Here is a 17805-nt window from a genome sequence, read left to right on the forward strand (position 1 = left end):
TTTTTTTTTTTTTTTTTTTTTTATAATCACTGAAATATATTTCCATTTGGGTTCTTCATTTTGGTATTTTTTATGTGTATCTACTGACCCTTAAAAATATTTTATGATTAGTTTTAATAAGTTTTTAAAGAAACAGTCATCATGCCTATTAAAATAATGAATCCCTACCTCACACTCATGCCACAAGAAATTCAAAAAAGGTAAATAATTTAGGAAGAACACATAGTTGGATATTTTTGTGATTTCTCACGGGGAAATGACTTCTTAGCACAAAAGCTAAAATAAAAAAATAAATAAAGGAAAAGATTAATAGCTTTAACTATAAAATATATGGACTTTGATACATTTTTTTAAAAAAGAAAGAGAGAGTGGGAGAAAAAGAGACCTCACCATAAAGAAATTAAAAGGCAAATGACTGGGGAATAAATATCTACAACAAATAGTATGATAAAAGATTTCATACACTTCATATATTAAAGGTTATCATAAATCATCAAACATAAGTGGCAAAGAACATGAACAGAAAATGTTTAAATGAGTAACTAGATAATAAGCAATAAGATAAATTTTCATGTATATGTAATAGTTTTTTAAAAAAATTAATACTCAATTAAAGAAGGTATGAAGGGGGACCACTACTCGTGGGCATTTAAAATAGCAAAGGCTTTATGGAAGAGAAGCTTTAAAATTCAAAGCTTTAAGATTCAAAGCTTTAAAAATGTTTCTACTTTTATCCCAACTTGCTTTTCAAAACTTATTCAAAAAGAACCTATAAATGTGTATAAAGATTATGCTGCAAGAAGGATCAACTAGAGTTTATCACAGTGAAAAACTAGAAATAACCAACAAAGTTCAACAGTAAGAGATATGATAAATAAATTATGGTACATCCAAATAATAGACTACAACTATAAAAAATCATATGATAGGAAAACAAGTGGATTCATAATAAAAATTTATTCACATTAAAAAAATTAAAAAGTCTGTACAGCATGATCCTACATGAAATAAAATTTTAAATAGAATTTTCAGAAAATTCATTACATGACAAAATGGTGCCAATGATCATCTCGTACGATTTGTATTTTTTCGTGTGCTTTCCCTTTTTCGAAAAACTTAATACACATTCCTATTGTTGTCAGGAAAAAAACAAACTTTTCAAAAAATATTTGCAGAAACCTAGCAATGCCCAAACCACTAATACCAGAGGAATACACATATAAATTAGCACAGAGTACGCAAGTATATACGGGTGTGTGTACAAGGGGACAGGCACTTAAAACAAGCCAGGAGTGTGACAGATACTTAACAATCATTATCCATTAATTTTCAGAGCATCCCCCAAATGCTGGCGGCGGTGGCATCATCATCATCATCATGCCAGTCTTGAAATGAAGGAACCAGCAACTTGCCCACGGCAAACAGTAGTAAGTGATAAAGCCAGGATTAGAACACAGATTTCAGCAGCTCAAAAACATCTCTGACTGCAAAAAAGACTGTCTACCACAGTATACTACTTCTGATGGAAGCAATTAGATAAAAGGCAAAAACACTCCTCCCAGCCCCTGTGGGCAGTTCATAAACCGGCAAACAGTGAAGGTCACGGCACACCTCCAGTTTCCTCCCAAGAGGAGGAGATAAAGGCATTAGGAATCTGTGTGGGTGTCTGAGGAGGGGAATATGGCACTGTAAGAACCTCTGAGTTAGGAAAAACTCAGAGAAGAGTCAGATCCTTTGTGGAGAGGCCATTTCCACCAGGGGTGATATCAGCGCAGGGTGGACCATGCCAGTACACATCACTTGGCTTCAGGAGCCACAAAGATTTACGTGGAGAGGTTCCAGGCGGCTAGTTTAGTCACACAGGGTTGGTACCAGCCCAGCTGCTGGCACCAGGAAGGGGATCAGAAATAAAATATGGTTTGCAGCTGTTGCCTTCCTCCTTTCAAATCTGTACTTCCCCAGTGAGGGGCTTTGGGGTGAGGGAATACAGGAACGTGATGGATTGCCCTGACTCCTGTCGAGATGGTTCTGGCCTGGGAGAGGAAAACAGAGTGAACAAGCAAACAACTTAACAGCGGGCATTCCATTAGAAGGTCACGACTAGGGGGGAAGGGTATATAAGGAACTCAGAAAATACTGTCACTCAGCAACAGAGACCACCATCAAGGGACACAATTATTTCAGTGCCTACCCGCAAAATGCAGAGCAGCTGGAGAAAGTTAAAACAGCGAGGGGCTCAGCTCTGTGCTAGTGATATAAGGGGCTCCCCTGACAGAGGACCTGCCTTAGACCCTCAGTGGCAGACCTGCATGATAGAAGGTCCAGAGGCAATAAGGCTCCCCCTTTCTCTCCAAATCTCGAATCTCAGTCCACTCCACACATCTCCTTTCCAGTCTTCCAACTACAGACCCCAGCATCCTTTATCTCCAGGAGAAGCAATTAGGCTAGGCAGGATGCAGTGAAGACCCGTCTCTCGTGCAGACACACGCAGACTGTGGGTGCGAGTTTGCCAGCTACCTAGCAACTTCTCTCTCGAGGCAGTCCTCATCAGGTTGGTTTTGTTCTGAGGATGTGTCGAGCTCACATAACTTACAGGCAGGAGAAGGTATGTATTCTACCAAGGAAAGTCAGGATCTACTAATAAGCCCTGCCGCTCCTCTTTCAAGCACATCTCAACCATTACTGTGGGTTCGGTCCTGGCAGCTGGCTGTTATCAATACTGCTCAGCCCCGGGCTCTTCTCGCAGGTGTGGATATTGGCTGATTCTGACATCACCTGTGCCTTACATCAGATTCGGACTTGGGTGGAGGGATGCCAGTGGGCTAAGCGCTGGGCATGCTTTGGCTCTAAGCCCAACTTCAATGTGGCCTAAGCCTGTGATCCAGCTGTGCTCACCAGAGTTCTATAATGGCTTCCTGCCAAAGTGCTGCCTTGTGTGCTTTGCTGTGTCATCAGTATGCTTTTTTCTTTTAGGAGCACGGCAGAAAGGGATGGCTGCTCCAAAGCAAAATGGTGCTAAAGACCCTGTTCATTAGCCATTTCTCTCCCTAAAACAACTGGCAATCCATTTTGATTTAATTCATGATTCTGAGATGCTCTGAATGCCCTCTGTGATGCTTTTACAGTTGAGGGGAGAAGAGGGTCAGCTCCCAAGGTATCTAACCCTCAAGCCTCTGGCTGTGGTTGCAGGGAAGGTTAAAGGCAAGTTTATAACTCAGAAGGTTTCCACAAAGGTTTCCGGGAAAGAAACAAGAGTCTTTGCAAGTCATGGGAAATGCCTTACCGTTCCTTATGGGGTTCTGAAAAACTTACCAAGATAAACTGCAAAAGATTTCAATGAAAGAGGAAGACTGTAGATGTTTACAGCTCCCATTTATTGAGATCATTTGTGCAACCGTCCCCTTTTCTATATTACTTCCTTTAACCTCATAAAAAGTCAGCACTCTAGGTGAGCAAGCTGAGGTTTAGAGATGGAAGGTAAAGTAACTTATCGAAGGTCAAACTAAGTGGCAAAGCCAGAATTCCAAACCCAGGTCTTTCTTTTCGAAGGATATGTTCTTAGCCACTGAGAACACTGCCACATAACAGGCTTATTACAGACATCCTCTCTATCGGGGTCAGCAAACTATGGCAGGTACTAAATCCAGTTTTCTGCCCGCCCCCCCGCACCTCTTTTCTGGCCTGAGAGCTAAGAGTGAATTTTCTATTTTTAAATGGTTGAAAAAAAAAATTAAGAGTAATAATACTTCATGAAACGTGAAAATTATATGAAATTGAAATTTCACAATCCATAAATAAAGCTTTACAGAAACACACCATGCTCATTTATTTACATATTGCCTACTGATTTCAGGATACAAGCATAGAGATGAGTGGTTCGACTAGCAAAGGCTAAGATATTGACTACCTGGGCCCTTTACCCCTGCTCTGTATCATGAACTCTAAAAGCTAATGAAAAGTCGGAGGACTCAAGGGCCAGGAATTAGGGAATTGTGAAGAGGGTTAAGGAGTTGGGATAACCTAGAATGTATCAAATATCCCTACATTCCAGCTACTACATTTCTTTACATACATTACCTCACTTAATCCTCATTAGAGCTCTGTAAAGAATTACCATTCCCATTTTTCACATGAAGAAACTGAGGTTTCAGAAGGTTAAGGATGTCTCTCCAAGTCACGAGTTTCTGTCATTTCTCACATAGGCAAGAATCTAGAATTCTTGCATCAAGAATTCTAGGCCAGTCTTCCCGACTCCAACACCCAAGCACTTTCTATTATAACAATATAAAATACAGTATGAGGTACCCTTGAACCACATGGGTTTGAACCAGGTGAGTCCATTTCTTTTCAATAGCTAATACTATAGAACTACATGATCCATACGGGTTGAATCCACAAATGTGGAACTGTGAATACAGACAAACTGCAGGTACAGAGGGCCAACTGTAAGTTATACGCGGATTTTGGACCGCGCAAAGGGTCGATGCCCGCTAACCCCCACGTTGTTCAAGGGTCAACTGCATAATGCTCTGAATATTAGGACAAGATGTACACAGATACAGAGGAAAATATGATGGAAGGACCTATAAACGTATCAAACTAGTTCTCTCACAATATATACTGATCTGAAGGCCATGTGGTATGATTAAGTGTGTTTAATATCAATATTTACATTTTATAAATTACGATTTCATTGACTTATTTAATTTAGGATTTCAAATAGTCTATCCAAGTAGTGAATTAATCACTTTTAACGTACTTCTTAAATTATGCCAATGAACTTCCTTCACAATTTAATGGTATGTTCAGATTGGGGGGTCTAGAGAAATCTGTTACTTATGCCTTTAAAACACATACTGTCCCTTACCCAAACAATTTTGTGTGTGCATGTGCTATTCTGTGTGTGATGTCTTTTTACCATATATTCTAAATGGTTGCACTTATTTATACACACGCAGGTTATTTCATGCTGCTGACATATGTGTTGTAAATTTACCTGCTCTAGTCACTGAATTTAAAAATAAACCTAAAAATTAAAATGACTGTATATTGTTATAACATGTATAAGGATCTGCACATTGAAAATTACAAAATGTAGATGAAAGAAATCAAAGAGGATCTACTATCATGTTCATGGATTGAAAAACTCAACATAGTAAAGTTATCCTTTCTCCCCCAATTGATCTATAAGTTCAATGCAGTGCCTATCAAAATCCCAGCTAAGTTTTTTGTAGATACAGACAACCTTGTTCTAAAGTGTTCATGGAAAGGCAAAGGACCTAAATTAGCTAAAACAATTTGGAAAAGAAGAAAAAAGTAAAGAGAATCATTCAACTTGATGTTAATGCTTACTATACAGCTAAAGTGATCAGGACAGTGTGATTATCAGTGGAAGGACCAACACAAATCAATAGAACAGAATAGAAATAGAAATAGATTCATAGCAATGTATTCAAACGAATTTTGACAAGGATACAGAAAAAATCCAGTGGAGGAAGGATAGCCCTTTCAAAAAACAGTGCTGGGGCAACTGGACATCCATAGGCCAAAAATGAACGTTGACCTAAAAACCTCACATCTTATACAAAGCAAACTCAAGTGGGGACTTCCCTGGTGGTCCAGCGGTTAACAATCCACCTTCCAATGCAGAGGACGTGGGTGCAACCCCTGATCAGGGAACTAAGATCCCACATGCCGCGGGGCAACTAAGCCCACACACCGCAACTACTGAGCCAGCACCCTCTGGGGCCCAAGCGCCACAACTAGAGAGAAGCCTGCACGCTGCAAGAAAGATCCCACGTGCTGTAATTAAGATGCGATGCAGCCAAATAAAATAAAATTAAAATTAAACAAAACAAACTCAAGTGGACCATGGACCTAAACGTAAAATGTAAAACTGTAGAACATTTAGAACTAAACACAGGAGAAAATCTTCAGAGCCTAGAGCTAGACCTCTCAGACGTAACACTTAAAGCAAGATCCATAAAAGTAAAAAATGATAAAACGCCCATCTTCAAAATTAAGAACGTATATTCTGTGAAAGACCTTGTCAAGAGGATAAAAAGACAAGTTACAGACTATGAGAAAATATTCACAAATCACATTTAACAAAGGACTTGGACCTAGGATATATAAAGAACCCTTAAAACTCAAGAGTAAGAAAAAAAATCTAACTAGAAAGTTGGTCAAAAAAACATGAACAGACATTTCACTGAAGAGGATATACAGATGGCAAATAAGCACAGGAAAAGATGTTCAAAATCATTAGCCATTAGGGAAATGCAAATTAAAACCGCAATAAGATATCATAAAACATCTATCAGAAAGGCTAAAATAAAAAAACCTAAAACACCAAAACCTATAACACCAAATGCTGAAGAGGATGATAAGAAACTGGATCACTCATATTTTGCTGGTAAGAATGTAAAATGGTACAGTCACTCTGGAAAATAGTCTGGCTGTTTGTTATAGTGCTAAATGTGTTCTTACCATATGGTTCAGCAATTGTACTCTTGGGCATTTAGCCCAATGAAATGAACACTTCATTCTCACAAAAACCTATATACAAATATTTATAGCAGCTTTATTCATAATAGGCACAAACTAGAAACAACCCAAATGTCCTTCAGTGATAAACGGCTAAACAAACTGGTACTTCCATACTATGGAATACTATTTGGCAATAAAAAGCAATGGACTACTGACACACATTATGACTTGGAGAGATCTCAAGGGAATTCTACTAAATGAAAAAAACCCCTCAAAAATCTATGTATCATATGATTCTGTTTATGTAGTACTTTTGAAGTAACAAAATTATTGAGACAGACAATAAATCAGTGGTTGCTAGGGGGTACAGAGACCAGGGGAAGGGAGTAGGGTGTGAGGAGAAGCAGGAAGGGGTGGGATGTGTATATGGCCATAAAAGGGTAGCAAAAGGTATTCTCTATGGATTAGAGTTCAATATCTTGACTACAGTGGTGGTAACACAAATCTACACATGAAAAAAACTGCATAGAACTAAACACACACACACACACACACACACACACACACACACACAAATGAGTACATACAGAACGTGAAATCTGATTAACGTCTATGAACTGTACCAAGTCGATATCCTGGGTGTGACATTGTACTATAGTTACCATTGAGGGAAACGATGAAAAGGGAACTCTCTGTATTATTATTTATTTTTACGTTATTGAGATATAATTCACATACCATACAATAGACCTATTTAAAGTATCTAATTCAGTGGATTTTAGTATATTTACAGATATGTGTAACTATCACCACAGTCAATTTTAAAACATTTTTGTCACCTCAAAAAAGAAAAATCCTGTACCATAAGCTATTACTCACATAGGTCCGCTGATCCCACCCCACTCTTAAGCAACCACTCATCTACTTTCTGTCTCTATGGATTTGCCATTCTGGACATTCTGGATCAATGGAATCTTGTGACAGGTTTCTTTCACTTCACATAACATTTCCAAAATTCATCCATGCCTGTAGCATGGAGCAGTACACTTCATTTCTTTTTATGACCAAATAATATTGCACCTTATGGATATACCACATTTTGTTCATCCATTCATCGGCTGACGAACATGTGGGTTGTTTCCACATTTTTGCTAAATGCAGCTATACACTTTCATGTACAAGTTTTTCTGTGGACATGTGCTTTGAATTCTCTTGGGCATATATACCGAGGAGCGGAACTACTAGGTCATATGGTATCTCTATGTTTAATAATTGAGGAAGTGCCAGACTACTCTCTAAGGTGGCTGCACCATTTTACATTCCTAGCAGCAGTATATGAGGGCTCCAGCTTCCCTACATCCTCACCCATACTTGTTACTCTGACTTTTTGATTCTCTGAATTAGTTTTCCAACTTCCTGTGAATCTATCATTATTTCAAAGCACATAGTTAAAAATATGATTGTTTGTCTTTGTTAAAAGACAAACAATCATAGCAAAGAGTAATAATTTTTTCATTTCCTAAAGTTATGCATTTAAAAAATTTTTTATGTCTTACCACACTTCCTATAACTTCCAAAACAGTGTTAAAGGGTAACTTGTTCTGATCCCAATTTTTACAGATTTCTCTCTAGCACTTCTCTGTTGAGTAGAATGCTGATGATAGGTTTAAAACATTCTATCCTGTTGAGGAAGTACACTTTTATTCCAGCATTTTATGGAAATTTTTATAATGAGTACCTGAATTTTATCAAACACCTTAGTGGCTTTATCATTTATCAAATGATCACATGATGCCATCTTTTCCAGCTTTATTTAGATTATAACTGACATAGAACATTATGTAAGTTTAAGGTGTGCCATATGATTTGATATATGTATATATTGAGAAATGACTACCACAGTAAGGTTAACACATCCTTCACCTCACAAAATTACCTTTTTGTAGTTGCTATGATGAGGACATTTAAGATTTACACTCTTAGCAAGAATATGAAAAGCAACAAGAGAAAAGCAACAAATAATATACAAGGGAACTACCATAAGGCTATCCATTGATTTTTTCAGCAGAAAAAATCTGCAGGCCAGAAGGGAGTGGCAGGACATACTTAAAGTGATGAAAGAGAAAAATCTACAGCGGAGAATACTCTACCCAGCAGGGCTCTCGTTCACATTTGATGGAGAAATCAAAAGCTTTATGGACAAGCAAAAGCTAAAAGAATTCAGCACCACCAAACCAGCTTTAAAACAAACGCTAAAGGAATTTCTCTAGGTAGAAAAGGCCACAGTCATAAATAAGAAAGTCATGAAATGGAAAAGCTCACTGGTAAAGGCAAACATACAATCAAGGTAGGATATCATCTACACACAAAGCTAGTAGGGAGGACAAAAACAGTAAAATCATCTGTATCCACAATAAGCAGTTAAGGGATACACAAAAGAATTAGATGTAAAATATAATATGAAGAACAGTAATCGTGAGGGGAGGACAGTACAAATGCAGGGTATCTAAAATGCATTTGAAATTAAGAGATGAGCAACTTAAAACAAGCAGGTGTATACATACACTGCTATACAAAAACCTCATGGTAACTGCAAGACAAAAATCTATAATAGATATACACATGAAAAAGAAAAAGGAAGCCAAACCTAACACTAAAGAGAGTCATCAAATCACAAGAGAAGAGAACCAAAGAAGAAAGGGGAAAAAAAAGACCTACAAAAACAAACCCAAAACAATTAACAAAATGGCAATAGGAATATACATATGGGTAATTAGCTGAAATGCAAACAGACTACATGCTCCAGCCAAAAGACACTGACTGGCTGAATGGATAACAAAACAGGACCTGTATATCCTGCCTACAAGAGACTCACTTCAGATCTAGAGACACATACAGACTGAAAATGAGGGGGTGGAAAAAGGTATTCTAAGCAAATGGAAATCAAAAGAAAGCCGAAGTAGCAACACTTAGACAAAATAGACTTTAAAATAAACACTCTTACAAGAGACAAAGAAGGACACTACATAATAATCAAAGGATCAGATCAAGAAGAAAACACAACAATTGTAAATATATATGCACCCAACATAAGAGCACCTCAAGATAAAAGGCAAATGTTAACACATATAAAAGGAGAAATTGACAATAACACAATAATACTGGGGGACTTTAACACCCCACTTATATCAATGGACAGATCATCCAGACAGAAAATCAATAAGGAAACACAGGCTTGAAATGACACATTAGACCAAATGGACCTAACTGATATTTACAGAGCACTCCATCCAAAAGCAGTAGAATATACATTCTTTTCAACTGCACATGGAACATTCTCCAGGATAGATCACATGCTGGGCCACAAAGAGAACCTAAGTAAATTTAAGAAAATGGAAATTATATCAAGCATCTTTTCCAACCACAACACTATGAGGCTAGAAATTAACTGTACGGAAAAAACTGCAAAAAATACAAACATGTGGAAGCTAAATAATATGCTACTAAACAACCAATGGATCACTGAAGAAATCAAAGAGGAAATTAAAAAATACCAAGAGACAAATGAAAACGAAAACACAACACTCCAAAAAAATAGTTATTAAAAAAAATGTTTAATAAAAAATAAAAAAATTAAAAAAAATTTACTCTCTTAGCAACTTGCAAGTATGTAATACAGTATTGAGAACTATAGTCACCATGCTGTACATTAGTTCCTCAAAAGGTATTCCTCTTAAAACTGCAAGTTGGGGGGCTTCCCTGGTGGCACAGTGGTTGAGAGTCCGCCTGCCGATGCAGGGGACACGGGTTCGTGCCCCGGTCCGCGAAGATCCCACATGCCGCAGAGCGGCTGGGCCCGTGAGCCATGGCCGCTGGACCTGCACGTCCGGAGCCTGTGCTCCGCAACGGGAGAGGCCACAACAGTGAGAGGCCTGCGTACCGCAAAAAAAAAAAACAAAAAAACTGCAAGTTGGTGTGCTTTGACCAACATTTACTCATTTCCCCACACCAGCAACCACGAATCTACTGTTTTTGTGACTTTGGCTTTTGAAAATTCCACGTATAAGTCAGATCATACAGTATTTGTCTTTCTCTGATTTATTTCACTTAGCATAATGCCCTGAAGTTTCTTTTTATTTATTTATTTATTAATTAACAACTTTATTGGAGTATAATTGCTTTACAGTGGTGTGTTAGTTTCTGCTTTATAACTAAGTGAATCAGTTATACCTATACATATGTCCCCATATCTCTTCCCGACCTCAAGTTTCATCCATGTTGTTGCAAATGGCAGGAATTTCTCTTTTATGGTTGAAAGATATTCCACCGTATTTACCTACCACGTTTTCTTTATCTATTCACCTGCTGGTGGACAGTTAGATTGCTTCCATATCTTGGTTATTGTAAATAATGGTTCAAAGAACAGAGGAGTACAGATATCTCTTTGAGCTTGTGATTTCAATTCCTTCAGATATATATCCAGAAGTGGGATTGCTGGATCATATGGCAGTTCTATTTTTAAATTTTTGAGGACCCTCCACGCTGTTCACCACAGCAGCTGTACCAATTTACATTTCTACCAACAGTGCACAAGGACTCTCTTCTCTCCACATCCTTGCTAACCCTTGTTATTCCTTGTCTTTTTTTTAAAACAGGGGTGAGGTGATATCTCCTTGTGGCTTTGATCTGTATTTCCCTGATGTTAGCGATGCTGAGTACCTTTCCATGTACCTCATGGCTATCTGAATATCCTCTTTGGAAAAATGTCTACTCATGTCCTTTGCCCATTTTAATTGGATTATTTGGGGGGTTTTTTGTTGTTGTTTTTTTTGCTATGGAGTTACAGAGAATTGCTTATATATTTTGGGTATAAACCCCTTACCAGATACACGGTTTGCAAATATTTTCTCCTTTCTGTAGGCTGCCTTTTTCTTTTGTTGTTTCTTTTGATGTGCATAAGTTTTTTAGTTTGATGTAGTCCAACTTGTTTGCGTTTGCTTTTGTTGCTTGTGCTTTTGACGCCATATCCAAAAAATCATTGCCTAGAACGCTGTCAAGGAGTTTACCACCTATGTTTTCTTCTAGGATTTTTACAGTTTTATGGCTTACACTTAAGTCCTTAATCCATTTTGAGTGAATTGTTGTGAATGATGTAAGATAGAGGACCAGTTTCATTGAATCCATAGATGGCTTTGAATAGTATGGACATTTTAATAATTTTAATTCTTCCAATCCAAGAACACAGGATATCTGTTCATTTACTTCTTCGATTTCTTTCATCAGTGTTTTAATGTTTTCATCATATACATCTTTCACTTCCTTGGCTTAACTTATTCCTAAGTATTTTACCGTTTTTGATGCTATTGTGAATGAGACTGTTTTCTATATTTCTTTTCTAGATAGTTCAGTGCATATGATGTCACCTTATTTGACCTGCTCTGATTTATTGGATATATTAATTCATAATATTGCATTATTCCTGAATTTACTTTTAAAATAGGGCAAACTATGATCAAATAAACTCTATCAAAATCAACTTAAAAATAAAATGTAGGGCTTCCCTGGTGGCACAGTGGTTGAGAGTCCGCCTGCCGACGCAGGGGACACGGGTTCGTGCCCCGGTCTGGGAAGTTCCCACATGCTGCGGAGCGGCTGGGCCCGTGAGCCATGGCCGCTGAGCCTGCGCGTCCGGAGCCTGTGCTCCTCAACGGGAGAGGCCACAACAGTGAGAGGCCGGCGTACAGCAATAAATAAATAAATAAATAAATAAATAAATTAAATAAACTAAAAAAATAAAATGTACACTAAATAAGACCACTGAGCAAAAAATTGAAATGAGCAGTATACTCACTTTTATAGTGACAAAAAATAAAAGTAATGAAAAACAAAATGTGAATGTCTAACATGTATATGAAAGCTGTCAGTGCTGCCTACCTCCTGACCCTGACCTTCCTGCAAAGAGATGTAATTTTTAAAAAATGAAAAGGAAGAAGGAAGGAAATTTGCATTACTTTCTTACTTTGCCTTAAACACTTCTGTAAAAGAAGAGTTTTCATTTGACCAAACCTGCAAGACCTTGCAATAACCATAACATCTGTGTTTTACCTCTTATTATCCTACTAGCCATGGACAGATTCTCCCCAGGCCCTAAATTATATGTGGAGAACAAATTTCTCTTTCCTGGAACTTGCTATTCAATGTCTCTTTTTAATTACATGCAGACTGCTGTGTGCTATGTATTTTCCTAAATTTACTGATCTTTATGCACAACACTGAAACTGACTCTGTGAAGTTTGATGGTATTAATAGAAAACAATATGAATTTGAAAGATAAATTGAAGGACTAGAGAAAAACTCAAACCCACACAACCATGGAAAATGATACCAGTATCATTGGAGATGCTGAAAACAACTTAATCTTTGTGAGGTATTAGAACTCATCAGAATAATAAATGAAAAGCCGGGACTTCCTGGTGGCGCAATGGTTAAGAATCCGCCTGCCAATGCAGGGGACACGGGTTCAAGCCCTGGTCAGGGAAGATCCCACATGCCACGGAGCAACTAAGCCTGTGCGCCACAACTACTGAGCCTGCACTCTAGAGCCTGCACTCTAGAGCCCGCAAGCCACAACTACTGAGCCCACATGCCACAACTACCGAGCCCACATGCCACAACTACTGAAGCCCACGCACCTAGAGCCCGTGCTCTGCAACAAGAGAAGCCACTGCAATGAGAAGCCCGTGCACCACAACAAAGAGTAGCCCCCGCTCGCTGCAACTAGAGAAAGCCTGCGCACAACAACGAAGACCCAACGCAGCCAAAAATAAATTAATTAATTAATTAAAAAAATAAATAAATGAAAAGCAGACTTTTCTTCTAAAACAAGCAGATCTCACCATGTACTCATGGTGGGGGTGTGTGGGGGGTAGGATAATGAAAGCAGGTGAGCACATGTCAAATGGGGCCACCCTAAGTAAGTCAGCATAGCCCACTGCCTGGGAACACAGGCTTTTAAGTCAGAGAGACCTGAATTCAAGTCCTACCTCCTACAGCTACTAGGCTTATGGTCCCAGCTGAGTCATTGATCTTTCTGGCCTTGATTCTCATTTATAAAAAGAAGATAATAGCAGTAATTCTGCCATTGGGATGCTGACAGATTTGAATAAGACACGCCTGACATATAATTGTTTACTGTTATTACTGTCATTATTAATATTGGGAAATTACCTAGTCATTACCTAGAATACCGCCATCAGCACCATTCAAAAACGGATTGATAGTTTAAAACACACTGAAATGAAAAATTCAATTTCTAAATTATTTTTCTTAAAAACAAAGTGATTCACCTATGCTTTCTTTATTTGCAAGGGCCCCAGCATTTTCTGGTATAAAGCTGAGAGCTGTTTGGCTGAAATAACTAATTAGCATTAAACATACACCTTTTTTCCATATAATATCTTTTATTTCTCTTGGCCCCAAATGAAGCAGCTTCCTCCAATGAGGACTGGAGTCAAGAAAAGCATCCATATCCACAAACATTCTAGTAGACAGCAAAACTTCTTTCTTTTCCAGTTCTTTTTAGCTGTGGGAATAGACACCTCCTTAAACCACCCTGTCACTGACCTTCCAACTTCAGTCCCTAGAAGCAGCTGCAACACAGCTGGTAACACTCCCCTGGGCCTCAAGCAGCACAAGAAAGTTCATCACATGGTAGAGCTTTCTCCAGGGTGAAGAGAAAGAGACAGGAGACCCAGAGTCACAGCAAAGCAAATGGAAATAATGAAACCTATCAGAGGGATGACTACAAGAGAGTACGTGTGGTCAGGATATGAAAACGGGGAAGGAAGCTACTGGGAGGGCTTCTTAGTGAATTCAAGAACACACCCTCTGCTTGCTCACAGGTTGAATTTCAAAGACCCACCTCTGTCCCTCTAGTAGTCAGGCCAGCAATTCCTGTGAAAACAGATCTGAAGGTAACAGAAAATCCCAAGACCCATCTAAAAGGGTACAAATTCAGTACCATAACTACCACATGAATTTGATTTGGCCTGCAGTGGTCAACAACCTTCACTTAGTCCAGTGCACTCTGGAAGATCTTAAGTGAAACATTCTCAGGGGAAAGTGCTAGCAAGTGAAAGTAAAGGTACTCCTTCAGGGACTTTATAGCAGTGACTGAGAGCAGAGCCAAGACACAGCTGTCCTGAGGCCTGCAGGCAGCCAAGCTCACTCACCAGCCTCACAGCTCTTACACCTCATGTCTGTCCCACAGCTCAACTCAGGTCACCACTGCCCAGATGCTCCATGTGCAAATGCTAGGGGTCTAGAGATGACAATCAAGGTTAACAGCAAACCCTTTAACAAAAGAGGTGGCAGAGGCAAACGCCCCCTCCATCACGCCCAACTCACCTTTACCAGGAAAAAGGACACACCGTACGTCCGGAGAGACCGGGCGAGTTTGACATACTTGACCTTGGCTTCTATTTCGTTCATCTCTCCACAGTTCTTGTGCTCCTACAAACGTGACAGAGGCAGGGACCAGTTACTGCAGCTCTGACAGCAGGTGGACTTTGTGAGAGGTGTTATTCCACATGGTGTCTATGTCTTTGTGGATGCATGTCCCTGCTGACCGAGGGTCAGAGCACACAGAAAGTGCTAATGCACAGTTTCGTAACTAGCACGTGAACCCAAATTCCCTATAGATTTCACAGTTATATGCAACAATTCATGCACATGCAGCGTGGCAAGAACAGGGTCCATAATTGTAACCTAATTTTCAAAGGGCTCCACGTTCCGAAAGGTTCAGGACCAACACGTCAAAGGAGAACTAGAAAAATGTTCTTGTCCTGGATTCTAACATCCAGGCAAAAGATAAAGTTTTCCAAAGAGCAGGATATATAAATGCCTGGACATCTCAGTGTGTGCAAACAATACTGGATTTAAAAAGAGTCCGCCTGCCGATGCAGGGGACACGGATTCATGCACCGGTCCGGGAAGATCCCACATGCCGCAGAGCGGCTGCACCCGTGAGCCATGGCCGCTGAGCCTGCGCGTCCGGAGCCTGTTGCTCCGCAACGGGAGAGGCCACAACAGTGAGAGGCCCGCGTACCGCAAAAAAAAAACAACAATGTTTTTATACACATGAAGTTTATCTCTTCCAATTTATATTTACATTTCATTGCCAAAACACTTTGGTATTTTCGATTCACTAGACTGATTGTTTCCTGGCAAAGTTGATGACAGGGCTTTTTTTTACTGGTTGCCTAGAATAGATAACTTTCTGAATTTTAGAATAAACCTGGATTTTAAAAAGACACCAGTTCCCAAATTCTGAGGTTCAAAAAACAAATCTCAGGATTAAAAAAGGCTTCTTGAAGTGTCTTCCTCAGCGCATTTTAATGGCAAATTGCCTTGTTTCAATGCTTCCAAGATAACGTCTCTGAAATTAAACGTATGCACATTTTTCTCAGAAGGGCTAAGGAACCTTTAGCAAGAAGGTATGGATTAAGATAATAAATCTGCCCAGAGTAGAACTGTCAGCTTCTTTACTCCAGAGTCACAAATCATTTATTATATAAGCAGAGTACATGCGTGGGGTATGAAACCATCGTGCAGAGGCCCCTCTTGGACTAATAAATGAGGATAGGCTTTGTGGATGCATGAGGAGAATAATAAAGTGAGGAGAATAATAAAGTTCTGAACATTTCCAGTACCTGAAATATTCTCTTTTCAGCTCCTCTCTGCTTGATGTATTCTTTGGGCAGGAATTCCTTTAGACTGAGAGAGAGAGAATAAAAAAAAGGTAAGGTATTTATCATACTCTATGTTGAGGAAGAACGAAAAGAAACTTTTCATAAAACTCACAGTTAAGTCCCTAACTCTCAGTACTTTATGGTATAATTAATAACAGACAGCCATATCCCACAATGCTCTTCAATAAGATGCAAATATAAAAGCAGTCTGATAAAAAGGGTCAAACTAACATATTCAAGAAGAAAGATTGTCCAGGATATACTGTAAAATGACAAAGTAAAGCGCCCAAGAGTGTACAGTATGCTAACCTTCATGATAAAGGGAGGAAAATATCCTCCATTTTGTACTGTTAATATGTATTTTTAAAAACATTAGAAGGATAAATCTAGTACTAATAAAAATGATTCTTAATGGAAAGAAGGAAAAAACAGGGACAAGGGAACAAGAATGGAAATTAAACCTCTTAATTTTCCTTGTACTATAGTCTTCACTTTAGAATCAAATGAAATCACAAACGGGTAAAATGCAACACCTAAAAATCTAAAGCAAATTGAAACAAATGAACCTAACAGTGTATGGAACCAACAGCCTAACTCTGAAAAACAGTCTTTTGACAGTACCCACCCCCAATGAGATATATCTTAAAGATAAAATGGACCACAGTAGACTTGTTAAATACTGATACCATTATTTCAAAACTAATATCTACTCTTCCCCCTAAATATATACACAAATACACACACTATAAAATTAGTATATTACATTATCTAAGTAGGTAGATATTATATATAATTAGGATAAAGTAAATAAATAATTATGTTAGTTGTTAGAAATCAAGATTTGTAGCATGAAACAAATAAATCAAAAGAAGTTAAATGAAAACCCTGCAATCTTTCATCTGAATGCAAATATTGATCTGAATGTCTGATTCATTTTTCTTTTTCTGAAAAAATTTTCTACTTGTGTCCACTGCAGAGGCTAAGGGCAAGAAAAACCGGGTGGCAATGAGCACCCCCAGTGCATCAGCCAGGTGGTCTTCCAACACCATTTCCCACTAAGAGGAATCCAGGATCCTTGGAGAAATGGCTGATTCTAGCTTTGGGACAGGAGATGTATAAAATGTTCCTGGGGCTTCTTGTGCCTGAGGATCAAGGAAGTTATCAAAATGACACTGGACTGACATCAAGGGATAACCAATGGCCAAACATGGGGTGATTTTTAAAACCTCATACAGAAGAAGAGAGGACAGGGCTTCCCTGGTGGCGCAGTGGTTGAGAGTCCACCTGCCAGTGCAGGGGACACGGGTTCGTGCCCCGGTCCGGGAAGATCCCACATGCCGTGGAGCGGCTGGGCCCGTGAGCCATGGCCCCTGAGCCTGCACGTCCGGAGCCTGTGCTCCGCAACAGGAGAGGCCACAACAGTGAGAGGCCCGCGTACCGCAAAAAAAGAAGAGAGGACAGAACAATGTGCTCACTGACCAACTTCAACAATAATAACTCATAGCTATTCATGACTCATCTACTCCCTTACCCACATGCCCTCTCATGGATTATTTGAAGCAAACCC

The 17805-nt window shown here is 39.0% G+C and overlaps 1 protein-coding gene across 1 annotated transcript in view; it reads right to left on the reverse strand.

Moving 5' to 3' along the window:
* TLN2 (talin 2) overlaps nt 1-17805 on the reverse strand; it is a 454271-nt gene that overhangs the window by 164929 nt on the left and 271537 nt on the right. The window contains exons 10-11 of the mRNA XM_007458874.1: nt 16200-16263; nt 14896-15000 (exon numbers count right to left, since the gene is read on the reverse strand). Of these exons, the coding sequence (XP_007458936.1) occupies nt 14896-15000; nt 16200-16263 (169 nt within the window). The remainder of the gene's footprint in view (nt 1-14895; nt 15001-16199; nt 16264-17805) is intronic.

This window comes from Lipotes vexillifer, unplaced genomic scaffold (assembly GCF_000442215.2).
Source record: "Lipotes vexillifer unplaced genomic scaffold, Lipotes_vexillifer_v1.1 scaffold102, whole genome shotgun sequence".
Classification (NCBI taxonomy): Eukaryota; Metazoa; Chordata; class Mammalia; order Artiodactyla; family Lipotidae; genus Lipotes; species Lipotes vexillifer.